Below are 27,529 nucleotides of genomic sequence, written 5' to 3' on the forward strand. Positions count from 1 at the left end.
ATCCCTGAAATCTGTAAAAATAAAACCATTAGACCTCTTGGCTATATTCATTCTTTCAGAGCATCAGGCTGTGGGCTGCAGGAAAAGGGCACAGTCGTGGCTCAGTGTCATAGCCAGTCTGTGAGCAGAAGCTTACACTTTCTCAGCAGTGATGTGGAGGGCAACATGGGCCCAGTATTTTGTCCTCATGCCTATGCCTGCAGAACGCTGCGGTGTCTCTAGGAAGGCGACACCAGCACACTATCTGCTTTTAAATGGAAGGAGCTCTTGGGCTCCACCAGCACTGTGAACACTGGGAGCTTGTCGCAGCAGCATGCTTCATCACTTGTCCCTAAGGCCTCCTCGGACACCAACATTCCCAGTGGTGTCTTGGTTCCCCTTGGGCTTGGTCCAGAACTCCTGCCAGGGGTGGGAGGCTTCCTCTGCTGGCATCACTGTCAGCCAGTGCTTATAATAAGCTCGGAAGCCATCAATCTTCTTCAAGTAGGTGTTATTCCCTTTGTACTGTAATTAGAAATGAACAGAACTACGTCAAGGTGAGTGACATACAGGGACAGAAGCTTCACCATGAGACCCATCACTCTGTACAATGAATACGGAATACACTAAGAAAAGCAGGGAGTTCAGAAATGTTCTCAGGCAATCCAAACCACTGCCTGTCACCCAAAGCTAACCCAACAGCTGACCTCTGCTCTGTTCTCAAGGAGACTACAGTGGACAGGATAGAAAAATGGACATTAGATTCACTGCTGCATTGTGGGGCAGGACAAACTGCCCTTGGCCTAAAAGCCATCGATTCTAAGGGCACAGCAGCGCTCCTAAACCCGTGGAGGTCACCTCAGCCCCACAGCTAGAATTGAGGCATCCCATCGGTTCTGCGTCTTTTGCTGAGCTGCTCCCATCCTGACCTATAACCTTGGACCACTGCAGCATCCACTTGTAGGGAGGATAGGTATGAAGAGCCTGAAACAGCTGGCAGGGGTTATCCAGGAAAAATAGGCCAAACCAAAAAAAGAGAGGAAAACCCCATTAATTACAAGTTTAAAAGTCTGATTTAAAAAGATGAAGTTCAAGTCACGTGTGGAGATACATGCCTTTACTCCCAGTACTTGGGAGGGAGAGGCAGTTTGAGGCCAGTTACGTCTACAAAACAAGTTCCAGGACATCCAAGGCTACACAGAGAAACCCTGTCTCAGTAATAAGCAATAGATTAAGTGTGCTGAGGAAATGCTCAATGGTAAAGTGTTTGGTATGCAAACAGGACAAATTCACCCATGCCTGTGCGATAACCCCTGTGCTAGGGAGATGAGACAGGCAACAAGACAGCAAGTCTAGCCAAACATTAGCTCCAGTGTCAGTGAGACGCTCTCAGAAACTAACTCCGAGAGTGACAGAAGACTTCAGTTGCACCTAACGCCCCTCTCTACGCACTTAGCAATGAGACCATCTCCTGATAAGATACTTACAACATGGAACTGAAGAAATCTAGGGGCCAGCCTGAGTTACCTGAGAATGCCTCAAAATGAAAAGTGGGCTGGAGAGATGGCTATGTGGTTAAAGTACTGTTCTTCCAGAGGACCTGAGTTCACCTCCTAGCATCCACACCAGGCAGCTCACAGCCACTTGTCGGCTCCAGGGTACTCAATGCGGCTCAGGGCCTTGGGGTTCTCTTAAGGAAAGCTACTGAACAACTTTCAGAAAGGAAATGAACGTCAAGCCCCAAAGGCCGAAACCAGTGATGGCAGCAGCTAAGGCAATGGTGAGCACTGTAAGGTTGGCACACATACCCGGTCAAAGGTGGGAGGGTACTCAGCAGCAAACTCTAGCTGACGGATGATCACTTCATTCACTGGGACGCTGTTCTGCCTCATGTCCTTCAGGATATCAATGAGATAGGTATAGTCCAGCTTCTTGAGGGCCGCGTTGATCAGAGTGCTGTAGATGTGGGTGTTAGGGGCCATCTGGGATTTCTAGAACGTGGACATCACATGGTCAGCAGGATGATGGTGGCTGCTAGGACAAGGGAGTCTGCTAGGCCCGATCCACAGACAGGTCTGCTCCACAGACTAGGCACCAGAAACAAGACGGGTGGAACCATACAGCAACAGCTGGCTGTCAAACCCCACACAAAAGCAACTTTGCCCTGTCACTTCAACCCTGAAAAATCTGGAGAGAAGACTGCTGCTCCGGCGGCAACAGACAGGAAACGAGGTGTAAAATACCTCCACACTCTCACTCTTGGCTGCAGCTTACTGCTTAAAGGGTCATCACCACAAGGTGGGGGGCAGTCTATAACAGCCAGCATTAGTTGGGGGGTAGAATGTGGGAACACAACTTGGTCTTTATAGAAGTGGCCACTGCTGGGGTCGGCTGGAATTGAATGAGCATCAGAGCGGCCAGAGCTGAAAACCACTCTCTGCTCTCCAAGCTTCTAGTCCATCTCTCCTCTGGCCAGAACTCCCATCCCTCCAGGGTGTTAGGGCTCAGCCTCATTCACATCTCTCCACTGGAACCAACAGTCCCTTCAAGATGGAAACACATTCCACAATACCTCATAGAATCTGCTCATTTCCACAGGGGGTCACGGCCATTCCTGCTCCATACTCATTTGATCCTGCTGGGTCCTATTTCCCCCATAACTTCCTGAGAACTCCCTGGGTTTTCTCCCAGAACCAGAGGCATCCTGCTTGGGCTTGGGTCTCTCACCTTCATGTCCGCAAGCAGCTGCATACCATCCCTGGGTCTATGGCACCCAATGGCCAGATTGCAGAAAGTCCGCAGATTGGGGACAATTCCCTTCTTTGCCAGGACTGGCAGCAACGCCTATAAGACAGACATGCAGCTGTTACCTGAGACCTACAAGCCCTGGCCAGATGTCCTGATGAATTCCTTTGCTGGATGCTAGAGACCAAGGGGCACCATTGCTCAGAGGCCTCTTGACTCCCTCAGCTGACTACATGGCACTGCTGGTCTCTACTCAGCCCCAGAGGACTGTCTTCTTAGCTTGTCCAGAGGAAGGTGTGCTCTGCACTGTGGCCATTTCTCTGTCACCTTTGACCCTCACAGATGCCCAGGGCACTGCTTCTGTCAAAGCGCATCACATAAAAACTGACTGTGTGGGGCTGGAGCGATGGCTCAGAGGTTAAGAGCACTCATTGGCTGCTCTTCCAGAGGTCCTGAGTTCAATTCCCAGCAACCACATGGTGGCTCACAACCATCTGTACTGAGATCTGGCACCCCCCTCTGGCGTGCGGGCATACATCAAGGCAGAATGTTGTATACATAATAAACAAACAAACAAACAAACAAACAAACTGATTGTGTAAGTGACAAAAACCTGTCTGGAGCCTGCCTATCATCTCTGTGAGATGGGGAAAGCTGTACACAATCAGACTGCGTCTCCTGGCCTGACCAGAAGAGAAGCAGAGAGAGCTGAAGCTGATGACGGCACAGAGTACATGCAGTGTTGGGAACATATTGGGATGGCAAGAACATTCCAGAGACCTATTGGGGTGCCTCATGGTGAACCTATCTTTTTGAGGGGGGAAGCTAAGCCAGGGTCTCAATATACTGCCTTGGCTAGTCTGGGGTTCACTATGTAAACTGGACTAAAACTTAGAGATCTGTTTACTCTTGAAAGAAAAGGTCTCAAGGACTCTAGGCTGGCACTGAACTCTCAATTTGGCTATGCTAGATTGTCTTATGTCAATTTGACATATGCTAGAGAGCTGAAAGGAGGGACACTCAACTGAAAAAATATGTACATAAAATGGGGCTGTAGGGCAGTCTCTTAATTAGTGATTGATGGGGGAGGGCCCAGCTCAAGGTAGGTGGTGCCAGCCCGAGGCTGGTGGTCTTGGGTTCTATAAGAAAACAGGCTAAGCAAACCTTGAAGCAAAAACAGTAAGCAGCACCCCTCCATGGCTTCTGCATCAGCTCCTGCCTCCAGGTTCCCTTGTTAGAGTTCCTGTTCTGACCTCCTCAGTGATGGACTACAAATGTACAAATCCATCTCAGATCGCTGTTGGTCGTGGTGTTTCATCACAGTAAATAGGAACCAAAGCTAAGACAGTGGCCAAGGATGACCTTAAATGTTTGATCCTCCATCCTCCAATCCCCAGCTCCTAGGATTATAGGTGTGAATCAGGTTATGCAGTGCTAGGAATGGACCCCAGGATCACATGTGTGCTAGGCAACTCTACCAGTTGAGCTACCCTCAGCCCCACAGTGACATTTTATTTTGTTTTGAATGTGTATAGGTGTACCTGCATTTATGTCTGAGTACTACTTAAATGCTTAGTGCCCATGGAAGCCAGAAGAGGGCATCAGATCCCCTGAAACTGGAGTTACAGATGGTTATGAGCTGCCAGATAAGTGCTAGGAACCAAACCCAGGACCTTTAGAAGAGCCAGTGTTCTTAAGCACTGAGGCATCTCTCCAGCCCCAGCTGATGGTGATTCTTTAACTAGCTGAACAACTCTACGGTCCTGTTCCTGAAGCACCTGCTTATCTTATATACCCCTCCTCAGTATAGTGACAAGTTTGGCCTCTTGGAACCCAGTATCCCCAGCATATCAGGATGTCCCTTCTTCCTAAATGTCCTTCATGCCCTTCCTCTATGTGGTAGGGCTGTGGTGCAGCTGGCTGGTTTGTATCCCAATTCCTAGCTTCATATAAGGCCAAGCCTAGAACAGGGCTCCAGATATATCTGCTAACTAATAAGCTACATTCTACAGTCTAAGGTCAGATAATGAAGACCCCAGTAGATAGTGCCTGACCTTTGCTCCCTCCAGGTCTCCCAGCTTGCTCTTCTTCCTTATCAGCGTGTTGAAGAAGGTAACGTCGGCCTCCACCTTATGCCTGTCCAGGATGGTCAGCAGCGAGGATTCTGCAGGGCTCCCAGGTTCCACCACCTCAGCCAGTAGAGTGAGGGTTTTGATGTCCGGCTGGAGCCCGTGTTCTGCCATCTTTCCCAGGAAGCCCTCCAGACCTCCCATCAAGGCCAGTCTATCAGCAGGTGTGGCCACTGTCCCAAAGGAGACTACAGTTGGGGAGAGAGTCCCAAGACTCAGGATATTAACTTCCAGATTCAAGGGGGGAAGCATCAGGGCCAGTGGGGTATGGGCTGGTATATGGCCAGGTTCTGCCTTGGTTTCTATCTCAGGCTGGATTTTGCTTGTTACCCCAGTCTCGGGGAACTCTGAAGGTCTCTCAAGTTCCTGAGAAGGTTCCAGAAACAACTGCCTCTCTAGTGCCTCCACATGTCTAACTGACACACCAACCACTGCCTTGGCCTGGACTTTCCTCCGGGCCTCAGGCCTGCCTGCTGGTAGCTGGAACAGGATGGTCTCTTCCTGAGGCTTCAGGAGCAGCCTGGAGGCAACCTCTGGGTCCCCCAGACCACAGTCTCGAGCTGCGCCCAACAGGAGGTTATAGCCATGCCTAGTTGGTTTGATGCCCAGCCTCAGCATCTGCCGCCATACCTGCAGGAGAAACTAATGTTAGCTACATGTCTCTGCCTCCTCCAGGCTCCCATGGAAGGAGGCGCTGTACAATAACAATCAGACCGGCAAACTCCTAAGGCACAAGAAAGCTGGAGTAGCTCTGTGGTGCAGCAATGGCTGAGTGTATGTTAAGCCTTGGAATAAAACCCTAGCACCACCAAAAAAAGAGAAAAAAAAAGTGCAGGGGTGTGACTCTGGTATGGAGCTCCCAGGTTCAGTCACTGTGAAGTCAGCCTATAGCCCCAGGTAAAAGCATCAAAAACCTCAAAAATACAAAACCAAAAAACGGCAGGGGTGGGGAGTGGGGAAGTGAATCTGATGACCTGAGTTCAATCCCTAGATTCTACATGATAAAAGGAGAGAACCAACCTGGGAGGTTGTCCTCTGGCCTCTACATTTGTGCTGGGGAATGCAAATGCCTTCCCTGCCAAAATTCATATAATCAAAATAGGTTTAAGAGGTGGTGAGATGGCTCAGTGGTTAAAAGCTCTGGCTGCTCTTCCAGAGGACCAGAGTTCAGTTCCCAGCACCCACATGGCAGCTCACACCTGTCTGCTACTCCAGTTCCAGAGGATTCAACACCTTCACATAGACATACATGCAGGCCAAACACCAATGTACAGAAAATAAATACATACATTTAAAGAAGTGACTAAATAAAGAAGAATCGAGAAAGTATCCAACCTAAGGCCAGGCGTGGCAGCACACACCTTTAAGTAGTTGTGAGCCACCGTGTGGGTACTGGAGACTGGACCCGGGTCTTCTAAAAAGCAGCCAATGCTCTTATCTTCTCTCTCCAGCACCCTTTGGTTTTTCTGTTTTGTTTTTTTGAGACAGGTTCTTACGATGTAGCCTTGGAGTCATTACGTAGATCAGGCTAGCCTTAAACTCAGAGATGCCTCTGCTTCCCAGGTGCTGCACTAATTCACCAGTCCTTCTCTGGTTCTGACAGAAACCTTAAAGGACTGGATGTGGGCAACAGCAGTCACCCCACCTTAGAGCAAGGTATGCAGATGGGGACTGGCAGGTTAGGCACCAGCCTGGCAAACCTTGCAAGGCTCTAATGCCTATCAGGGCAACGTTTTCAGAAAGGCAGGGATCTTGGCAGCCTTTCCTAAGGAATGGTTAGCAGAATGGAAAATTAAGAGATATATACACCATATTGTTGAAATAAAATGTGGCAGAGATTCACACACTAGAGTCTGATATACTTGGCTTTTTTTTTTTTTTTTTTTTGAGACAGGGTCTCAAACTAGAAGTCTCAATGTAGACGAAGTTGTAGCTATTTTTTTCTTTTTTGGTGTGTGTTTGTGTGTGTCTGTGTGTCACTGCTGTAAAAGGGTATGGGTATCTGTACGTAAGCAAAGGCCAGAGGTGAACATCAAGTATCCTGTTATATCACTCTCTGCCTTATTCGAGGAGAGAGAGTCTGTCACTCGACCTGGAGCTAGGTTGGCAGTCAGCAAGACCTACCAATCCTCATGTCACTGCTGTCCAAAGAGCTGGGGTCACAGTGACAAGATCACATCCATCTTTTTGCACGAGTTCTAGGGATTTGAACTTAGGTCCTCATGTGTTTATATAGCAAGTGATGTTAGCCATCTCCTTAGCCCTAAATCCCAACTCTGAGTGGCTGTGGGATTCTCATATATGGTATAAACGTCTGTGAGCCTCAGTTCCTTCACCTGCCAAAAGGGGTGGACAGAGCCCTGAGGAAGCAGGAAGCGTGTAACACACAGGCCGGCAGTACTGATGGGCTCAGGAAGTGTGTAACACACAGGCTGGCAGTACTGATGGGCTCAGGAAGTGTGTAACACACAGGCCGGCAGTACTGATGGGCTCAGGAAGTGTGTAACACAAACAGGCCGGTGGTACTGATGGGTTCATTCTATACTTCCTTCACAGCATGTCACTGCTTCAAAGTTCTTTGCAGAGGGGACACAATCTTGGGTCTTGGGCTGTCATTCAGTAACATGCTAAGAAGCTTCCTGAAATGCACATCTGGAAACAGGACATCTGGACTGGGCTACTGTCAGGCTGTGGTGGGTACATTAGATGGCAGAGCCTGGAAGAAAATGACTCCCAAGCATCCGTGGCAGCAACACCAACACCCACTCATGACATATGAGGGGAATAGAGGATCTGTCTCACTTTGAGACTAAGTGTGCATTCCTGGTTGCACCTGGAGAGATGCCAACTAGAGTATGAACCTGAGGGATGGGCTGAACACATACCCCAGTTCCCATACTGCAATGGTCAGGAAACCCAAAATTAGAGGATCTGAGAAGAAGAGGGATGGGTTGGCTGCGCCTTCACTAGAGGAGCAGGATTGCCACAAGCCTCCTTTCCAAGCTGTCCACAAAATGGAGGAAGAGCATGCCCTGTAGTGATTACCACTAAGGCCAGAAGCTGGCAGATGTAAAAACGCTTGGCACGGTGGGCTGGAGAGAAGGCTCAGCAGTTAAGAGAGCAAATTGCTCTTTTAGAGGACCTAAGTATGGTTCCCAGCATCCAGTCCAAGGGACTCACAACAGGCTACACAACTCCAGCTCCAGTTGACCCCTTTCATATACAATTTAAAGACAAAAAACAAACAAAGCTAACCCTGGCACCAGGAAGGGCAAGGGCAAGGGCAAGTCTGACCTGCACGGCTTTCAGGAAGCCTGCCTTCTTGTCCTGGATGCAGCCCATGAGTAGGAAAGAGAAGGTTTCCTCTGTGGCTCTATGCCCCTTGTGAATGATTTCCTGGGCAAGAGAAGAAAGCAGTCTCACTCAGAACCTATAGCAATGTCAGTACCAGGTCCATGCATCTCTAGGGAACAGGTGCCTGGGCACAGCACTGGAACCAGTTAGAACCAGCCCCGTCTCCCCAGCTCTGCTCCTTGAATCAGCAGCATCTGCAAAGCTGACCCTTGCAACCACTGTACTTGGGAGCCCTAGAATAAAAGGACTGGCTTCAAGACCCAATAACAACAGCAGCCAACTATGGGCATGGATAAGGACAAGGCCCTGAGCTACCCAGCCTCAGTTTCCTCATCTGTGAAAGGACACACCTTTTAGGATGTCTGAACAAGGCTTCAACCATGTAGAGCTGTACAGGGCAAGGACACGGTCCCCACCAGTCTTTTCAATGTCAAGCTGAGCTAGACCTCCTAAAAGACACTCCCATCTCTCAGAAACTCCTGTCCTCCCACTCAGCACAGGATCCCCCTCTCCACCACCATCCTCTTGCTTGCCTGCCTACAGCCCATACTGTCAGACTGAGGCCACGGAAAGCTAGGTCATGTTGGATACATGTGTGAATCCCAGCATAAAGCATGGGCTGTCTCAGCTTTCCTGAACATTCCAGGTGAAGGGAGACAAGTAATCTGTCTCTCACACTTGTCCCACAGGACTGGGTCTGACTTGGAAGAGCAAGGGAGTCCCCACCTTGAAGACATCCAGGCACATCCTGAGGTCTGCACACTTGGCCGTCACCTTTAGCAGGGCATGATATGTTTTCAGGTTGAGTTGGAAGTTTTTGGCCAGGAGCTGCTGTCTGAGCTTCAGTGCACTCTGCAGGGCGGAGTCCTTCCAGGGGGACTCAGCACAGACATTGAACAGGGCTGTGTAGGTGGCATCCGAAGGCTCCAGGTCTCGCTTCTTCATCTGTTGAGACGGGAGAACACTGAAGGAGGTTCTAGGAGAATTTGGATACAGAGATCACAGCCACTTTGAAGGGCCCAAGTGGCACCTCATACACAGATCCAAACTCCTTACTTCACCAGAGGGACTATGAAAATTGAGCCCGCACTCTTGGAAATGGCAACAGGAAATCATCCTTCTGGGGCACTTGAAAGAATATTCTAGAGCTGGTGCGCTTATATTCTGAGGCCTGAGCAGCTTATCCTGACAGTACAGGATGCACAGAGAATGTCTGTTCTGGGAAAGGGGGACCAGTACTCACTAGTTGGGAGCTCGTGAGCTAGTCAACTCTCCTTAGAAACCAAGGATGAGATCATTCAGAAAGATTATTACAATGATTCACATACCTACACTGTCCTTTGAGAAGTGCAGTTTTGTCAGGTATGTTCGCATCAGATGACAGAGGCAGGCATGAGTTCAAGGCCAGCTTGGTCTACATAGCAAGCTCCTGGTAAGCCAAGGTTACATAGTAAAACCATCTCAAAAATACAAAACAAAACAAAAAGGAAGTGGAGTTTCTTTCTGTTTGCTCTAACCACAGACTTTGAGGACTGGAGTAGTGTACCACATAAGAGGACTAAGATTAGCAAGAGTCTGTTAATACCCCAGGAGAAGATGTGTTGTATCTTGTTTGAGTCTACAGCTGTCCCATGTAAGGTTCTTTTTTGATTCATGAAGGAACAGAAGCAAGGTTTGTGTTAGCAACTGTGAATGATGTGGAGAAGAATACAGACTAACTAGGCATGGTAGCAGAGAAATAAGGGGACATGTGGGCTCCTAGCAGCCCAGGCGCATAACTAAGCATGTCTCTTGTCACCTACTCAGTTCCCCAAGAATACAATATGGATTCAATGTCAACAAACCATGTCGTCTGCCCATAGTGACATTATGCTCAGGATCTGCTCCCAGCATGCATTTCAGAGCCTTGGCCCTATTACTGTGGCCCACACTCACGTCATTATAGAGTTTGAAGGCCTTCTTCAGGTAGCCGACACGCCCACAGCCCCCAATCAGCACCGTATAGTTGCACTCCAGAGGCTGCAAGCGCTCTTCCTTCAGCATCTGCCTCTCAAACAGGTCCAGGGCCTCCGCCAGCTAGGTAAAAACGCCAGTGTGAGAGAGGGCTCAGGATGGTTTCAGAGACCTTTAGCAAGCCAAGGAGAGTGGGACATACATTTGGCAGGGGGATCAAAGCCATTCTAGGCTACACAGCATGTTTCAGAACAGCCTGGGATTCATACAATATTATCTCAAAACAAAAGCCCCCCAAAATCAAAGGCTGCCAGCAGAGGGTGGGAGGTAGAGGGACCCTTCTGACATGATACAGGACAACAGCTCCTTCTGACTGCAAACTTCTGCCCAGAGTGGCCTTGGCCCCATCTCTAATTTTCTTTTTTATATTGCTTGGCAAACACTTTACCTTAAACTGAATTCCTAGTCCAACGTCCAATTTCTCTCTTTCTTTTTCTTTTCTCCCCTCCCCTTCCTTTCCCTTTCTCTCTCTCTCTCTCTCTCTCTCTCTCTCTCTCTCTCTCTCTCTCTCTCTCTCTTTTTGGAGACAGGGTTAGGCTGGTTTTCAATTTCGAGTTATGTCTGTTTCAGTGCTGGAATTAAAGGTGTGTGCCACTATGCCCAGCTCTCACTCCTTTTTCTTATTTGAAATCATAGCTACTCCCAGGCATGGTGGTGCACAAAATAATCTGCGTGTAGAGGCGAATGCTAGGTAACCCCAGCACTGCTGCGGCAGGAGACTATGAGTGGAAGGCTAACCTGAACTACGTGGTGAGTGCCAGTGAGCCAGGGCAGCACAGCAAGACAGCCTGGAAAGAATGGTGGAAATACTAAAACGAGCTAGACCTGGGAACAGTTTAGAGGTCGAGCTATTCAAAGAACAAATCATGACCCAAAGAAATGTCTTATGGACGAAAAGATTAGTGGGATTACCATGTAGTGGGTTAAAGATAGCTAGGGGGCTAGCGATATGGCTCAGCAGATAAAGGCACTTGCAGTGTAAATATAGTGACCAGAATTTGATCCCTGGGTCCCGTATAAAGGTGGGAGGGAAGAAGTAGCTCTACCATATTGTCTTCTGACTTCTACATGTGCACCATGGCACAAACACTCATCTGTGCACAAAAACAATAGAGATCCAAGGACTGAGCAATGAGCGTTCCGATTTCAACAACTGGGAAGGCTGTACTGCCCCACATATGTCAGCCCGGCAGAAAGGAAGACCTCAGGGTTCTCGGACCTTTCCTTCCTTGATCAGACGTTTGCACTGAAAGAAGTACCAGTATGGAGTGTTCCTTCGGCCCTGCCACAGTTTGGGCTCCAATTCTTCCTCCTCGAGACCCTGTTCCTTCAGCTGTAGGTTATACAGCTGGGCTGTTGACTTGTGGAATAGTCTCCGGGAAGAGTATTTGTCAGAGAGGGTTCCAAAGCTCTCTTCATCCTCCTCCTCCTCCTTCTGAGGGGCCACAGTGCTGAGCTTATTGGAGTCAGAGCAGAGGCTGCCCATGTTCTGGCTCCCCTGGCCCAGGGGCAGGAAGGAAGAAGAGCTGCAGAAGGCTGCCGACACCTGCCAATGTGGCCATGCCAGCCTCAGCTGTGCCAGTCCCTCCTTGACTCCTGTCCATCGGGTGGATCCAAGAAGATCCCAGTGTTGGAGGACAGACAGTCCTATGGGGTGGGGGCCAGAAAAGAGCCGGGAAAGTCTCATGAGGTCTATCGCTGGCCTTCTTGTGCCTGAAATGAAGAAAAATAAGGAAGTCCCATCGGCCTCTGTGTGGAAGCTGGGAATAAGAGAGAAGTGCAGATACAAGGGTGGCTCTGAGTTAGGAAGTCTGGGCTGGGGATGGGGAGCAGGAGACGGGCCGTATTTACACTCTCAGCAATCAGAACAAGGTCATCCTCGGCTACCTATCAACTTCAAGGGCAGCCTGGGCTTCTTGGGATTGTCTCAAAAAAGTAAGAGAGAGCGCCAGGTGTGGTAGGTAGCCCACACAGTTAATCCAAGCACATGGGAGGCAGAGTTCCAAGCTAGTCAGGGCTACAGAGATCCCCTGTCTCGAAAACACAACAACAAAGAGGGCCTGAGCTTGTCTCCGCAGATAAAGGCGCTTTCTGCCATACCTGATGACCTGAGTTTGGTCCCTGAATCTACTTGGTAGAAGCTGTGGTGTGAGCTGTTCTCTGACCGGTGCACAAACACTGTGCAATGCACCCATGTAAATGCACACATAAACAAATGTGTTTCAAAAATGCACAGGAGTGCAGGGTAGCCTCTGCTATAAATAAGACCAGGCTGGCCGGGCAGTAGTGGCGAACGCCTTTAATCCCAGCACTCGGGAGGCAGAGGCAGATGAATCTTTGTGAGTTCAAGGCCAGCCTGATCTACATAGAGCTAGTTCCAGGACAGGCTCCAAAGCTTCAGAGAAACCCTGTCTTGAAAAGAAAAGAAAAAAAAAAAAAAAACAAAACAAAAACAAAAAAAAAACAGGCTCTATATGAGATACTGTCTCAAAAAACCAGAACCAAACCAAAAAAGAAAGTCTTAGGCAGGCCTGAGATTCTTGGTACTCAGCAGCCTCAGGCAGGACTACAAACAAAGTGGGGTGACAGTGTCTGTAGCTTCATGGTGGAACACCTATCTAGCATTCACAAGGTCCTAGGTTCAATCCTCAGCATTGAAAAAAAAAATACACATAAAATTCCAGCATTCGGGAGGCAGAGGCAGGTGGATCTCTGTGAGGTTGAGGCCAGCCTGGTCTTCAGAGTGGTGGTGCGCTCCTTTAGCGCAAGCACTCAGAGGCCATCACAGGCAGATGTCTCTAAGTTAGAGACCATCCTGGTCCACATAGTGTGAGTCCCAGGTCAGCCAGGGCTACAAGACACACACTGTCTCAAAACAAAACAAACAAAATAACCAGAAAATTATATACGTGCTTACGTATTTTTTTCCCTTTTGTGGTACTAAAGGTTGAATTTAGAGGTCTACCACTCAGCTGTATCACTAGCTCTTTATATTTTTTTCTTTTTTCCCAGACAGGGTCTCTCTGTGTAGCCTTTGCTGTCCTAGAATTCACTCTGTAGAACAGGCTGACCTTAAACACACAGAGATCCAACTGCCTCAGCCTCTAGAGTGCTGGGATTAAAGTTGTCTACCACCAGTGCCTAGTGATCTTTATAGTTTTTGAGACAGGGTCCCACTGAGTAGCCTTGGTTAGCCTCAAACTCATCTTATTTTCCTGCCTCAACTTTACTGCAGTGCTAGCATTACAAGCAAGGACCACTGTGTCTGGGATTTTGTACTTCTTGGCTTGTTTGTTTATGAATCTGGTAGCATTGGGCTTCAAATCCAGGGACTTGCGAATCTAAACTCTCTCACTGAGCTGCATCCTCCCATACCAGCCTAGCATTTCGTTTTTATTAGATGGGCTTTAGAGTTCAGCCTGCATAATTTAAACCCTTTAATAAAAAAACATCAGCCGGGTGGTGGTGGCACACACCTTTAATCCCAGCAGTCGTGAGGCAGAGGCAGGTGGATCTCTGTGAGGTCGCCAGCCTTGTCTACAGATGGTTCAAGGCCAGGCTCCAAAGCTACATGGAGAAATACTGTCTCAAAAACAAAACAAAACCAAAAAATCAGGATAGCTCACATTTTTAATCCCAGCACTCGGGAGCCACAGGCATGAGGGTCTCTGTGAGTTCAAGGCCAGCCTGCTATATACCTACGTACATACATACAAACGTACATACATACAAAAATCAGAATAAACTTTTGTTTTGGTTTTCGAGACATGGTCCTTCTCTGGCTGGAACTCTGTGAACCAGGATAGCCTTTAACTCACAGAGATCCTCCGACCTCTGCCTCCCCAGTACTGGAATTAAAGGCGTGCGCCACCGCCGCCCGGCTGACGATAAACATTTTAAATCCTAGCTCTATTAGAAGGTTGACTCTCCCTCCAGGTTTTCCTGTAATTCAGGTTGGCCTCGAACTTTTGATTTCCTGCCTTCACTTGCCATTTACTGGCATTAAAAGTATGCTCCAACATTCCCGGTTTATGTTATGTGGTCCTGAGGCAAACACTTTGCCAACTGAGCCACATGTCCAGTCTCCTTACCTGAGTTTTAAACCTTTGAATTAGAGATACGTGGAGGCTGTCCAGCCGTAGGGGGGCCTGGGACCTTCGGGCCTCCCCTGCCTCCCCTCCCCAGGCCTTCAGAGCGTGGATTTTCTCATGTGACCGACGGCGCCGGCTTGGACAGTCCCTTGGCTCCAATTTCGGCCTGGCTCCCGGGATTCCTCCGAGGGTTGAACTCCGAGAGTCCTGCGCAACAAAGCGCCAAAAGGCGTCCTCAGGGTCGCAGGGGTTTGGCCCCAATTAACTTTCTTCCCTTAGCCACATGCTCCTGCGGTCCCGCCCTCATACGTTCTTTCCGATTACTGACCCAAAGAGCGTTCGGCCAGCGGCTAGGCAGGCCTGAAGGAGTGGTAGGACTCCGCTCTCTATTGGTTGAGTCTGGATGGGGGCCGGCACGCGGGCTCGGGCGCTCCCGGCATCCCTTGCGGGGCGGTGGCGGCGGCGGGCGAGAAGGAGGGCACGGCGGAGTGCAGGGTGAAGTGGGGAGGGCGGCTGAGAGACCTGAGGGGGAGCCGGGCCGGAGGCCGCCGCCGCCACCATGCAGGAAATCATCGCCAGCGTGGACCACATCAAGTTCGACTTGGAGATCGCCGTGGAGCAGCAGCTCGGGGCGCAGCCGCTGCCCTTTCCTGGCATGGACAGTGAGCACGGGGCCCGGGGGGTGGGCGACGCCGATTCTGACCAGGAGTTCCCCCTGCCCTGAGTCGCGGGAACCTCACCTTCGTTCAGCTCCTCCTCTTCCGTCTTGGGATGTCCCATTGTCAGTGGAACTCGGGAACCCTTTCCTTGGATCCTTGATTCCCCGGGGGCAGCCCTCGGGACAGCAGGACCGTGTCGGTAGTTCGAGTGAACGCGTGTTATCCTGAAGTGGGACTCCCCTCTCCCACCCTGCTCCAGCTACAGCAAAGCCCTAGAACGTCTCCCACTTCCACCTCTTGGAGCGCTCCTTTCTTAACTTCGGTCAGAAGTGGCTGTTTAGTAGACCTTCGCTCCTCCAGGCACTCACCTCAGGGTCTCCTGCCCCACCCAACACAGACCCCTGGGGAAACCCTTCTCTCTACTGTCCCTCTTTAAATGATGACTGTTTTCCCATGCTGGTGGGGTATGTTTCGTTTGGGGGAGCCTCTCCAGTTCAGATCCAGTCTTTGGCCAGGTCTTTCCTGCATAGACATTATGTCCACTCTTAATTAAACAGTAGGCGTTTGACTTAATGGCACTTCCTTGAGACCATGGGACAATATGTGTGGAGCAGCTCTTCTCCACCCAACACCACAGATCCACAAGCCTGTGGAGGCAGGTGCGCAGTAGTAAGCCCTTCTTATGCCTCCTTCCTTGGAGAGTCAGGGATGTGCATAACTTGGGTACTTCTCCAGTTTTGTCTTGTGGTTTCACTTTGTCTTGTGGTTGTGTTGAGTATGCCAAAACCCAGCAAGGCTACAGACCCTCCTTACTGCTTCAGTGATGATGCTCTTTGAGAAATATAAATTCTGCCCCGAAGAATTAGCCATCCTCTCAATCCCCATGACTGGATTTCTGACCTTAAAGAAGGAGGCAAGACCAACTACAGAAAGATATACAGAAAGAAAGATCACAAATACTCTTAGATGGTATTTTTGTTTGCATTGAGACGTTTCAGGTAGTCTGATCTGGCCTGGAATTCCTTATGTGGCCAAGGATGCCCTAGAAGTCCTGATCCTCCTCACACCTTCACTCCCAATTTCTGTAGTGCTAGACTGAACCCAGATCTTTGTGTGTGCTTCTCAGGCACTCTGCCAACTGAGCTACATCTCCAGCCTTTGTTTTTCCTTATTTATTTTGTTTGTTTTTGTATTTTGAGGCAGTCGGGCCTCAAAGTATATATATAGCCAAGGCTGGCTGAGATCTTCCTGCCTCAATTTCCTTCTCCTAGGTACTGGGATCATCAGTGTACACCATCATGCCCATCAGCGTCTTTACATTCTACCACTTTAACTCTGACCTAGCAGAACCTGCCTGCTTCTGGGAGGCCGCTGAATCTCTTGGAAGTTGGCAAGAGGCACTTGAGTGGCTTAAGGAACACCATCTCCCGTTTTTGTTTTTTAAAGTTTGTTTTCTAGAAATGCACACTGATAGATCAGTGGAAACTGTTTATGAAACCAAGAATTGTTTTTTGGCAGTCATGGCTGATGAATTTCCAAACTCAACAGAATAGGTGGCCCTGGCCCAACTGACTGCCACTACATCCTGACTGTAGTTTACTACCCTCCCAGAGCTGCCTGCACCAGTGGGGATGAAAGTCTGCGCTCCTTTGTAATTCCATGTGGACCTTGCATATTAAGGGCTGGCCTGCTTTTTAGTCTTCACTTGGCATTCTACTAAGCTAGTGTCTTTGAGGCACCTGCCTGTTCTGGAATCTGTCCCTGCTCAGAAGCGTCATATACTCATTGTTATTTCCTGTGAGACCATTCATTCCCTCTTAATGTACCTGTAAATTAACTCTCCTAGGAGGTATGAGCTGGAGGTAATTAACATTTCTGTGAGCTTGTGTTCCTTCTTGCCTTTTCCACCCACTCTTAAATATCTTGGAAGCTATGGGCTTTCAAGAAGATCTCAAAAAGAACATGGTGTTTGTTTCCCACCATACAGGTCACATTTCACAGGTTTGACTTAAACGAGTAGTGTTTGCTTTGAGACAGGGTGTAACTCTGTAGCCCTAGCTGGTCTAGAACTCAGTATGTAGACCATGCTGACCTAGAACTCAGAGATTCACCTACCTCTGCCTCTATTTTTGAGACAGGGTTTCCCTGTGTAACAGTCCTAGCTGTCCTGGAATTAGCTCTTGTAGACCAGGCTGGCCTCAAACTCACAGGGATTCACCTACCTCTGCCTCTGCCTCCCGAGTGCTGGGATTAAAGGTGTGTGCCACCATGCCAGTTATGAGCTTTGTAGTTTTTGCCAGCTCACTACACCTTGGATTAGAGATCCTAAGAGCCTCCCATTGGCACCTGGCTTTGGTTGATAACAAGCGCTTTCCTTTTACAGAGTCGGGGGCTGCTGTCTGTGAATTCTTTCTGAAAGCTGCCTGTGGCAAAGGTAAGAAAATCTTGACTTCCTCACGTCCTTCTGAGGTCCCCGACTTTGTCTGCTAGCAGATTTACAGGCCACCAGGTCTGCTTGTGTTGCTTTCTGTAGGTAGGTGTCCCTAAATAAAGCTATGGCTTGGATAGGCCAGGAGGATGGTTCTACCCAAAACTTAAACACAGACTAAGCCTGCCTAACTTAGAGGCTGCTTTCTTGTGTCACAACCTTCTCAGACATGGGCATTGGGGACATAGAGGCTTTCAGGAACTTCTCAAGGTTCCAGAATTACGTGTAACAGCACCCAGTGTTTGAATACAGACTTTTTTTTTTTTTCTCATAATTCCAGTGTGTACACTCTGTTCCTCAATGGCTTCTTTCTTCTGGGGTCTTGTTGACACTAACCAGACCTCCACAGAGGCTCTGGGAGCCTGGTTATCCATTGATTCATAGGTAATAATGGGCAGAACCTTATGTGTCATGCATACACCTGGGCATCTTCCTCCCTCCGGAAATTTATTTAGGAAACTAATTTTAATCATAAATAGGGAGCAAGACCCAGAGCAAAGGGATGGTTTGAATAGGTAAATTGAATGGGAGTCCAGCGAGTTTGGACTCCACAATGCAGTTACTTGCTGCTGAAGCAGAAGGCCTTGGAGGTAGACCAAATAGCTTGACTTCATGGTTTCTGGTCAGGCATCATTTCTTCATTGCATCTGATCTCATTCCCAAATGTTTGCTCAGTTACTGTGCCCTCTGACTCTTAGGTAGCTTGACAGATGTTGGCAGGCTATTGTTTTTTCTTAAACTTCAATAAAATTGTCCTTGGCTTCCTTTTGAGTTCATTTTTAAATTCCTTTATTAATTAGATTAAATATTCCCAAAAGGAATTCCAAGTTCCCCAGATAATGTGTCCTGAAATTTCCTAGGAATATGACCACCCATTTTTTGCTGTAAAGCTATCCTTAATTTATGGTACTGTAGGTGTCCCATAGCTGCTAGCTACATACATGTACTGACCAATCAAAATCTTTAGGCATAGTTCTTTAGTCACACTGCTGTGAACTCAGATGCTCACAGTCACACAAGGCTAGTGGCTGCTCTTCTGGATAGTGAAGGTGTAGAGCATTTCTTTCCATTGTGGCCAAAAGTTCTTCTGGGCAGGGTTGGTCTCATCTTTCTTGGTCACAGCCTTAGTCTCAACAGACCTGCCAGCAGTTCTGGCAAGCCATCAGTTACAAGTGTGACATCCCCAGAGGATGGTTCTGTCCCATCGGGGTAAGACACTACCCTATCCTGCTGCAGAAGGACACTGCTCCTGTTTATGCATGTCATATCCCTTCAGTTATAAAGCTGATCTTAATCTTGAGGCATTTTTCATAGGACATGGCCTCCCTGGAGTCTGGGATTCTGCTAATGGCCCTCTTTATCCTGTAAGGCATACTTTTTTACCTGTGTACCACCAGAACTGTTTTTTGTTTAAGAAACCAGCTGACCCACCCCAGACTTGTTATGTATCTGTCTTATGCTAGTGTCTGTGAAATTATGAGATGATATTTTAGTATTTTGTTGTTTTTGTTTTGAGATATGGTCTCAACGTTTAGGGCTGTTAGGCCTGAAACTCCCTATGTGGACCAGGGTAGCCTTAAACTCACAGAGATCCATCTGCCTTTATCTTGCGAGTGCTGGGCTTAAAGGTGTGTGCCATAACACCCTTCAGTGTAACTGGAGGTTTCTCTCACACCCTCCAGTTCCCAAATAACCATTTTGAGGCTTAATATTAATTATAAATGGTTGGTCGATGGCTCAGGCTTATTGCTAACTAGCTCTTACATTTAAATTAACTCACCTTTCTTTTTTGTTGTTGTTGTTGTTGTTGTTTGGTTTGGTTTGGTTTTTCAAGACAGAGTTTGTTTCTCTGTATAGCTTTGGAGCCTGTCCTGGAACTCACTCTGTAGATCAGATTTCAAACTCAGAGATCCACCTGCCTCTGCCTCCCCAGTGCTAAGATTAAAGGCATGTGCCACCACTGCCTGGCTAACCCATGTATTTCTTATCTATGCTTTGCCACCCACGTGGTTTTATTTAATCAAAAGTTTCTCTCCTGCCCGCCAGTTCCTGAATAAGCATTCAGGCTTAATATTACTTAAAAATGCTTGGCCAGTGGCTCGGGCTTATTAGCTAGCCATTTTTAAATCTATGCTTTGTCACGTGGTTCTTGGCTTGTTACCTATTTTTTTTACAGGTCTTACTTCATTGGCGGCTGGCTGACTTGCTTACTGGTGTCTCTTTCAACTCCGTCCTCCTCCCCCCCCCCCCCCCCCCCCCCCGTATTCAGTTTGACTTTCCTGCCCAGTCTTATTCTGCCTGGCTATAGACCATTATTTATCAACCAATGAGAACAGCACATTCATGGTGTACAGAAGGATAGCCCACATCACGGCCATATTTTAGTTGGGGTTTTTCTAAAATACTTTAAACTCAAATACATGGCTATTAAAATATAAAGTGGGCTAGAGCAATGGCTCCAGAGTTAGGATCACTGACTGCTCTTCCAGAAGACCGAAGTCCAATTCCCGGCACCCACATGACTCTCACAACCCTCTGTAACTCCAGTTCCAGGGGATCTGACACCTTCCCCTGCTTTCTGGCCCCTGCAGATACTTACATAACCAAAAAGTGTAGTGTTTGCTGGTTTGCCACCTAAATCCACATTGCCTTCTCCAGAGATACCGCTGCTGGTGGTTCAAAGTGTAGGGTGGCAGCTCTCCAGCTCCCGCTGGGTTCATTTCCACCTGAACCTATGTATCTCTTCACTCTTCCTTGGCAGGGGGCATGTGTCCATTCCGGCACATTAGTGGTGAGAAGACAGTTGTATGCAAACACTGGCTGAGAGGACTGTGCAAGAAAGGGGACCAGTGCGAGTTCTTGCATGAGTACGACATGACCAAGATGCCCGAGTGCTACTTTTACTCCAAGTTCGGTAAGGCACATAGAATCCTGGGAGGCTCGACTCTGGGGCAGAGCCTGGCAGCCTGAGCTAGTTCTTCAGTCAGTAAGGGAATGATATTGTTTTCTGTGCTCATAGATGTGAAGAATCAACAGTCCCAGTCTCGGTGGATACACTTGAATCTGGTCTCCTGCCACCTAGGGATGCCCCAGATTCAGCTGCTCTAGTACCCTCTCAGCAGCAGTGATGTGTGTGAAGGCAGGACTTGTCACAGCCCCACAGACTGCTCTCTGCTAGTACATGAGCAGACTGGTCCTGGACACTAGAACCACCTGATCCCGTTGCTTTAGGAGCCAGTCCCAGCACAGTTCCATGAGGCTATGTGTCCACATTTCCTGCAGGAGAATGCAGCAACAAGGAGTGCCCCTTCCTGCACATCGACCCTGAGTCCAAGATCAAGGACTGCCCTTGGTATGACCGCGGCTTCTGTAAACATGGTAAGTGACAGGAGGCCTCCTCAGGCCCACCTAATCCCCAAAACTACCAGATGATTCTCTTGGGACATCACTTCCTCAGCCCTACCTGGCTCAGCAAACCTGACCTACTGGGGCCAGTGAGGTTGTTTGTTTGTTTGTTTGCTTGCTTGCTTGTTTGTTTGTCTGTCTGTCTTATGGCAAGTGTTTTACTGTATAGCCCATGCTGGTTTTAAACTCAGTTCTTTTTGGTTGATCTCCCAAGTGCTGGGATTTCAGGTGGGTGCCATCACGCATGACTGTGGGGCATTTTAGTACCCTTCATTTCCCTCAAGCCTCCCAAGAAAGTTGTGAGCATGGTGTTCCTGCTTGTACTTTTGATAAGCTCAGCATGGAGAGGCTGGGGTGCTGCACACTGTCCCCTGTGAATAAGAAAGGAAGCCAGCTTTTGAAGCTACACTGTGGCTCTCTGAGCAGAGCTCTGACTGATAGTGGAACACTTAAGCATTGTCTCACTGAAAGGAAGTCTGCATGACCTGAATGCTGGGTTTTGCAGGTCCCCTGTGTAGGCATCGGCACACTCGGAGAGTCATTTGTGTGAATTACCTCGTGGGATTCTGCCCTGAGGGACCCTCATGTAAATTCATGCAGTGAGTATCCTGGTACCAGCTCTTCTGCTGCCCTCTGAGTACATCCTAGGTGCACCTGGGCTTTGGTTTCTGGGTGGTGTCCACCCTAGGGTCTGGGTAGAGCTGAGAGGTGTGGAGGGCCCACTGCTATGTCTGCTGCCACTTCTACTTGGAGAGCCTAAAGGAGCTCTTTGTAGCCCAGCATTTAACCGTCCCTGAGCCGTGACCTTGAGAGTCTAAGGCACACATGTTAACTTGGTAGTTGTGGATCTGAGCTTCTGTCCGAAGTAACGTGGGGACTGACGAAGCCTTCCCTCCCACTGCTGCTTTGGTCCACATTACCCAACCTGCAGCAGTTGTATAGTTGCCTGGTTTGTCCTGTGGCCCCTGCCTTACTGAAGGCAAGTGGCTAGTGCTGCTAGTGGGTCCTGCTCCTCAATGAAAGCCCTTGAGCTTGCATCTGGTCCAGGGATGCCTGCTTGTCACCAAGTGTTTCTGTGCATTGTCAGGAGGGAAAGGAGCTTCCATGTATGGCTCCCTCTCCTGCACAGCACAAGTACCAGGATGGTCACACCTTCCTTTAGAGCAGCGCTTGCCCAGGGGCTCCACCATCAGTTCTTTTGTGCCAGTCTCACTCTGTGTCTTAAACTCTGGGTTGTTTGCTGAGAGGGTAAGTGTAGTTTTCAGACACCACCTGATCTGTCTCCTCTCATGCCCCGTTGTCTTCTCGGACCAGCCCTCGATTTGAACTGCCCATGGGAACCACTGAGCAGCCCCCACTACCACAGCAGACGCAGCCTCCAACAAAGGTATTGTACCCTGGTTCCTCTCTGGCTACATTGGCCTGCAGAGATGGTCTCATTATCCACTCAGTGTGAGGTCTGCTATAAACCCCACTGAGGGGCCTTGTGAGGAGGGCAAAGGGGAAGGCAGGAGAGAGGCGATGTACCCTCTCGTTGCAACAGAAAAATCAGAGCAAAGCAGTTTGCTTGTTTCAGAAATGGAGGGCAGCAAGCCCCAGAGTAGGTGGGAGATAAGTTCATGTAGCAGAGTCACCGTAAGCATGGGACTGTGCAATTGTGGCTCAGTGGTCTCTGCCTTGGGAACTGGGAGCAAGGGCTCAGGGGCTGGGCCCACGTTTGGCTGTTCTTACTTCTGAGCCATAACCTTCCCTTTACAATGGAGGAAACTTGGCCTCCTGCAGGGAGTGATTTACCTGATGGGCTACTGCCAAGCAATGGCAGAAGTAGGAGCACAACCAAGGTTGTCTGATAACTGGCCAGTGCTAGCTAGCATGGCTCCTGTGGGGATTATGGTCACAGACATTTATAAGACTAGCCAGCCCAATCCAATCAGTGTTTATCCCTAAGCATAAGGAAAGAGGGAAATGCCATGGATAAATGGGGATGTATAGTAGCGCTCAAACCAGGGCACCCTGGGCTTGCTGACAGGAGTGGGCCATTAGGCCCAGGGGAAGGGCTGGCCTGCACAACAGGCAGGGCCTTAAGCAAGTCTCTACATCAGCTAACTGCCCTCCTGAAGCCTGACTTTGGCTGGCTGGCTTTTGAGTTAGCTACTACATCCCATTTTAGTTCTTCCAGTGCCAGAGTCTGAAGGGGCCTGCACAGACCCCCCACTGTCAGGAGATGGTGGCACTAAGGAAATCGGACTTCCTGAGGAAAGCCAGACAGTCCCTGGTGCAACTGACAGCCTGGGGGTTCATAGCTCTAGCTGACATTTCCTGGGTCAGAGCCAAGACGCCATCTGGTTGGAGGTGCTTTGCTCTGGAATCCCTACTTAAAAGCCCCACTCCCCTTTCCCATGTGACTCCCTAGAGGAGGGCCCTCTCAGCCCCTAGACTGCAGGCCAGCGTGTCAGGCTCCAACTGTTTTTCTGTGACTGTTGCTCGCCGTGTAGGCTGCTAAACATCTGGCTGAACCAAGCGTTCATCCTGACCTGAAGCTAGAACCTCAGAAACAAAAGTAAGGCCTGATCATGCCCTCACCCCACTGCCCAGAGACTTCCTCTTGTCTCTTCCATGTTTTCTTTTCTACTTTTAGTTCTCGTTTTTGTGTGTCTGCATGGTGTTTTTCGGACAGCAGCTCCTGCCATCATCACCAGAACTTACTTTCCGGCCCACTCTCCTGGGGCAGGCCATTGCAGAAGCCTTCTTCCTGCTGGTCATGCAGGAGAGGTCCCGTCCTCTTTTTTCCGTCCCCACTGGTAGTCCGCGTGCACGTGTTTTCCGCAGTAAAACCGTGTTGTGTAACTCTTTCCAGCAAAGTAACAATCCGCCATTACAAAGGTCGTCCTCCTTGATCCAGTTAACGAGTCAGAACTCTTCTCCCAATCAGCAGAGAGCCCCTCAGGTCATTGGGGTCATGCAGAGTCAAAACAGCAGTGCAGGCAACCGGGGACCCCGGCCGTTGGAGCAAGTCACTTGCTACAAGGTGAGTCTCAAGGATGGGGTGGGGATCACTGGGGTACGGGGTAGAGTCTTCAATTAGTGGTCATTCCCTCCCTCCTCAGAAGTGTTATTGCTGGTTTGAAGAGTGAAGGTGGGCCACTGTGGTGGGCTAATCACCATCCTACTTCCTGTACTGCCAAGACGGGGTAGAAGAAGGTACACGTGCTGTTGAATGAGTACACTGTGCTTTGAAGAGAGAATTTCCAAAAAAGGTAGAGGAAGAAAATGGAAATGCTTCAGAGTAGAGCAGCCTATGTGTGCATGCCAAAGGAACAGGACAAAGCGTTAGGCCTACACTGGTAGGAATTGGATTAGGAGCACTCACCAGTCTATACAAGAAATGAACTCTGAGTGATAGATGGCAGAGAGTCTCATGAGAGTCTGTAGTTGCTTGCTAGACCTTATGTGAATGTGAACTTGTGTTTGTATCTTTTGGTAAGAGCTGAAAAGTTAAAAACTTGAGGGTCTACTATTGCCATCTGGCAGAAACAAACCCCCTCCTGCTCTGAGGGATGTATCAACAGCCAGAGTTCTGAAGGATAAACTTGTGATTAAAAAAATCAGTAAATATTCTGGGAAATGTCCCACATGGTGGGTTTCAGCAGTGACACCCACAGAAATAGATGTATGAGGATTTCATGTGTGGGAGGTGGCTCAGTGGGTAATCATGGGGACCAGCATTTGGATTCCTAGCACCTGTACATCTCAGGTGAGCATGGCAGCTTACCTATCCAGTTCACTAGTGAATATAAGGTCCCAGAGCTAGGTGAGCTCTAGGTTCATTTGAGACCCTGCCTCAGTAAAATAGAAGGAATGCTCTGTCGCATGTGGGCTTGTATACATAAGCCTGCACACACACACACACACACAAACAAATGCATAAAAAATACTGGAGGTAGTATCTACGTGTGCACACACATACATTCCTAGAGCAAGCCAATCTACATAACATTCTATCCTCTTTTTTTTTGTAATGTCTTAGGCTCATTCCATGGCTACACATGGAAATCTGATCTTTTTCAAAGGCTACATAACCACAGCTTATTTCACCAGGTCTGTTAAAAGACAAATTATTGATGGCTTTTGTTCCTAACAATAGCACTGATTTGAATACTTGAGTATTAGTTAATTCTTGTCTGATATCTATTGGCATCTGCTTTTTGCTGGAAGTTCTGAATCACAGGATGCTCATATACATGGCTTTAGGTAAGACCATGGCCTAGGGCAGTGCCAGACAGCCAGGCATTGTTTGATACCCTGCTCTACGGGTGGAGGTGGGGGGAGGCAAGCATTTACAGAAAACTCAAAGGAAAGATGTGTGTGGATTCAAGTGCCCTAAGCTTGCTGACTCCACATCTCCTCTCCACTTTCTCTGACATGCTGGAGCTGAGGAGGAAGAGCTTTCCTGGTAATTTCTCAAAGACAGCATCCAATATCAGCTTAGCTGTCATTTTGCTCCCATTGATCACCGTGCAGCAGTGTCTCCTCTATGAAGCAGACACTCAGGTCTCCCTACCACGGGTGTGGTATACTGTCCATATTAAATGTCTTGAAAGAGTCTGCATTCCCTAGGACCAGCTATGGAGATAAGTGTTTAAGTGCCAGGTCCAGGGAGTGGGGCTTCCTGGTGGTCACATCAGTCTAAGGGTTGGACTGGATGCTATTTAGACTACTCATCCACACAGAAGCCACATCTGAGTGGTGGTATGGTAGCACATGCCTTTAAACCAAGCACTTGGGAGCCAAAGGCAGGCAGATCTGTAAGTTCAAGGCTAGCCAGGGCTATACAGTGTAAGACCTTGTTTCAAAGTAGGGGGAGGGTTAGAATAGAAAAGAAAAAGTACTGGATACTGACAGACTGCCACTAAGGAAGGCAGGACTGAGCTAGCATGGGCATGCAAACCTGATGGGAATCAACACAGAGTTGTGGTCTGCTGCCATCTCTTGCCCATTTGTTCAGTGCTAGGCCAACACTGCTGTTCACTTCTAAATAATACTCTTTTGAGGCGGTACAAGAGCAGGCACTATAAAAGGGCTAAGTTAGGATTAGTGATAGCTCTGTCAGGTGACACGATACCTTCTCCAGGTTGAAGGACTGGCCCTTCGCTCTGGCCCTGTGATCAAAGCCTGTCCTCAGATAGCTTAGAAATGTAGACAAGATTCAGGAGGGAAAGCTTCAGACATAGGCCACCTCAGTGTTCTCAGCAATGGCTCCCTGAATTGGGGCAGGAGCCTGGTGGCTTCTGTCGGGTTGGACCCTCCTATCTTTTCTAGGAACCCCAGACCTTACCAGCTCAGAGGTAAGGTGATTGGCCTACCCTGTGGAAGGCCGGTGCAGGAGCTCTTTGCTGTGGGAGCCCCTGTTGGGTAGGTGTGGTGGGGCTGGGGAGCTGCTCCCCATACCTGCTTCATTGCCTCTTCTGAGTTCTTCACAGGCTGTAACTTGGTGGGCACTGCGTTAGATAGCGTCCCAACTCTCATGCTTTTCTCTTTCCTTCCCCCATGTTCCCAGTGTGGCGAAAAAGGACACTATGCCAACAGATGCACCAAAGGGCATTTGGCCTTTCTCAGTGGACAGTGACAGCAGCTGGGATCCGGAGCAGCCTGAGAGCCATGCTGTTGGGAACAAGCACTTAGCTGCTGAATGTAGTGCTGGCAGGACTTTGGTTAGAGCCGCAGGCACACCTGCCAGGGCTCCTTTTGAGGGGCCCTGTCTGTCCTGTCATTTTGCAGTAATCTTTTTTTTTTTTTTTTTTTTAAGAAGGAACATATGCTTCAGTTGGGTCCCCTGAGCCAGAGTTTGCTTGGACGTCAGTGCCTCATTTATTGGACTCCCTGCATACTGCCCTCCTGGGGAGAGAGAAGCTGTGCTTCTTGGTCCTGTGTGGAAGATGACCAGTATTTCCCATCAGAGGGCCTCATTAAACACCAGCACCTGGAGAGGATGGGTAGCTCATGTGGGGTTGTGGCCAGGTCAGCCTGCTTTCTCCATGTCCAGCTGAAACCTCAAGCAGTGCCTATGAATGTGACTTGAACAAGGGAGCCCTTCCTGACAAGCTTGGAGCATTCACTGCCTGGCTTGGCCTTGGCTCTTTGAAAGGTGTCCGGCTCCCACGCTGAGCTACTTTTCTGGGCTTGCTTTCTTGTGGAGCACCTACCTGACAGTGCTTCAGGTCCACCTTCAGCCAGTGCTGCAAACCACTTTTACATAGCTGACCCAGTTGATCTGCGCCTACCTCCTGCCACGCAAGCTCTGTGCTGTCACTCAGACCCCTGTGGCATGCAGAGGCCACCCATCCTTGAGCCTAGAAAATGTGAATCCATCACCTGCAACCTGCTGGGCGAGTGGGCCTGAGTTCAGTTACAATACTTTTTATGAAGTTGATTAAAAAGCTTGGTTTTTAACCTATGTTTCATTACTTTAGGGACTCCTGAGGAGCTTCCCTTTTAGCAGATATTGATCTCACAAAGAGAAGTGACTGCTGCTGGAAAGGGACTTTGCATGGTACCTCACATTACCTTTGATAACCTAGTTGTCAAGCCAGTCCTTGCTCTATGTAGGCTCTATGCAGTGGGTATTCTCCCTTCTCCTCCACTCCCATAAGGAATTAGTAGCTTGGC

The 27,529-nt window shown here is 48.9% G+C and overlaps 2 protein-coding genes across 7 annotated transcripts; one reads left to right on the forward strand and one right to left on the reverse strand.

Annotated features, from left to right (window-relative positions):
- Nucleotides 1-9: 9 nt before the first annotated feature.
- Ptcd1 (pentatricopeptide repeat domain 1) lies at nucleotides 10-14,622 on the reverse strand. Of its 2 annotated transcripts, XM_057763739.1 has the most exons (9): nucleotides 14,312-14,621; nucleotides 11,440-11,933; nucleotides 10,143-10,283; nucleotides 8,934-9,152; nucleotides 8,148-8,249; nucleotides 4,779-5,483; nucleotides 2,707-2,823; nucleotides 1,788-1,970; nucleotides 10-504 (listed from the first exon to the last, which is right to left on the reverse strand). In XM_057763739.1, the coding sequence occupies exons 2-9, from the start codon at nucleotides 11,905-11,907 to the stop codon at nucleotides 322-324; spliced, it is 2,118 nt and encodes a 705-aa protein (XP_057619722.1). In that variant the 5' UTR covers nucleotides 11,908-11,933; nucleotides 14,312-14,621; the 3' UTR covers nucleotides 10-321. The 2 variants fall into 2 exon arrangements, with proteins under 2 accessions (XP_057619722.1, XP_057619723.1); XM_057763740.1 differs by lacking the exon at nucleotides 2,707-2,823 and having other exon boundaries at nucleotides 14,312-14,622.
- A 151-nt stretch (nucleotides 14,623-14,773) lies between these two features.
- Cpsf4 (cleavage and polyadenylation specific factor 4) lies at nucleotides 14,774-27,408 on the forward strand. Of its 5 annotated transcripts, none has more exons than XM_057763753.1 (8): nucleotides 14,774-14,973; nucleotides 17,354-17,404; nucleotides 20,220-20,372; nucleotides 20,741-20,836; nucleotides 21,369-21,462; nucleotides 22,178-22,250; nucleotides 23,502-23,891; nucleotides 26,421-27,408. In XM_057763753.1, exons 1-8 carry the CDS (start codon nucleotides 14,871-14,873, stop codon nucleotides 26,487-26,489), a joined length of 1,029 nt encoding a protein of 342 aa, XP_057619736.1. In that variant the 5' UTR covers nucleotides 14,774-14,870; the 3' UTR covers nucleotides 26,490-27,408. The 5 variants fall into 5 exon arrangements, with proteins under 5 accessions (XP_057619736.1, XP_057619738.1, XP_057619739.1 ...); XM_057763755.1 differs by having other exon boundaries at nucleotides 23,721-23,891; nucleotides 26,421-27,406; XM_057763756.1 differs by having other exon boundaries at nucleotides 23,796-23,891; nucleotides 26,421-27,406.
- The last annotated feature ends 121 nt before the right edge of the window (nucleotides 27,409-27,529 follow it).

Source organism: Chionomys nivalis, chromosome 3 (assembly GCF_950005125.1).
Source record: "Chionomys nivalis chromosome 3, mChiNiv1.1, whole genome shotgun sequence".
NCBI classification, from domain to species: domain Eukaryota; kingdom Metazoa; phylum Chordata; class Mammalia; order Rodentia; family Cricetidae; genus Chionomys; species Chionomys nivalis.

What these genes read in the sequence shown, in the direction of transcription:
- Ptcd1 (XM_057763739.1), bottom strand. Translation starts at nt 11,907, where the DNA reads ATGAGACTTTCCCGGCTCTTTTCTGGCCCCCACCCCATAGGACTGTCT. An exon ending in GAGACCTGGAGGGAGCAAAG is followed by an intron (nt 2,824 to 4,778) that starts GTCAGGCACTAT and finishes TCTGTCTTATAG; the next exon opens with GCGTTGCTGCCAGTCCTGGC. An exon ending in AGCTGCTTGCGGACATGAAG is followed by an intron (nt 1,971 to 2,706) that starts GTGAGAGACCCA and finishes TCCACGTTCTAG; the next exon opens with AAATCCCAGATGGCCCCTAA.
- Cpsf4 (XM_057763753.1), top strand. Translation starts at nt 14,871, where the DNA reads ATGCAGGAAATCATCGCCAGCGTGGACCACATCAAGTTCGACTTGGAG. An exon ending in CCCTCATGTAAATTCATGCA is followed by an intron (nt 21,463 to 22,177) that starts GTGAGTATCCTG and finishes TTCTCGGACCAG; the next exon opens with CCCTCGATTTGAACTGCCCA. An exon ending in AGCAAGTCACTTGCTACAAG is followed by an intron (nt 23,892 to 26,420) that starts GTGAGTCTCAAG and finishes CCATGTTCCCAG; the next exon opens with TGTGGCGAAAAAGGACACTA.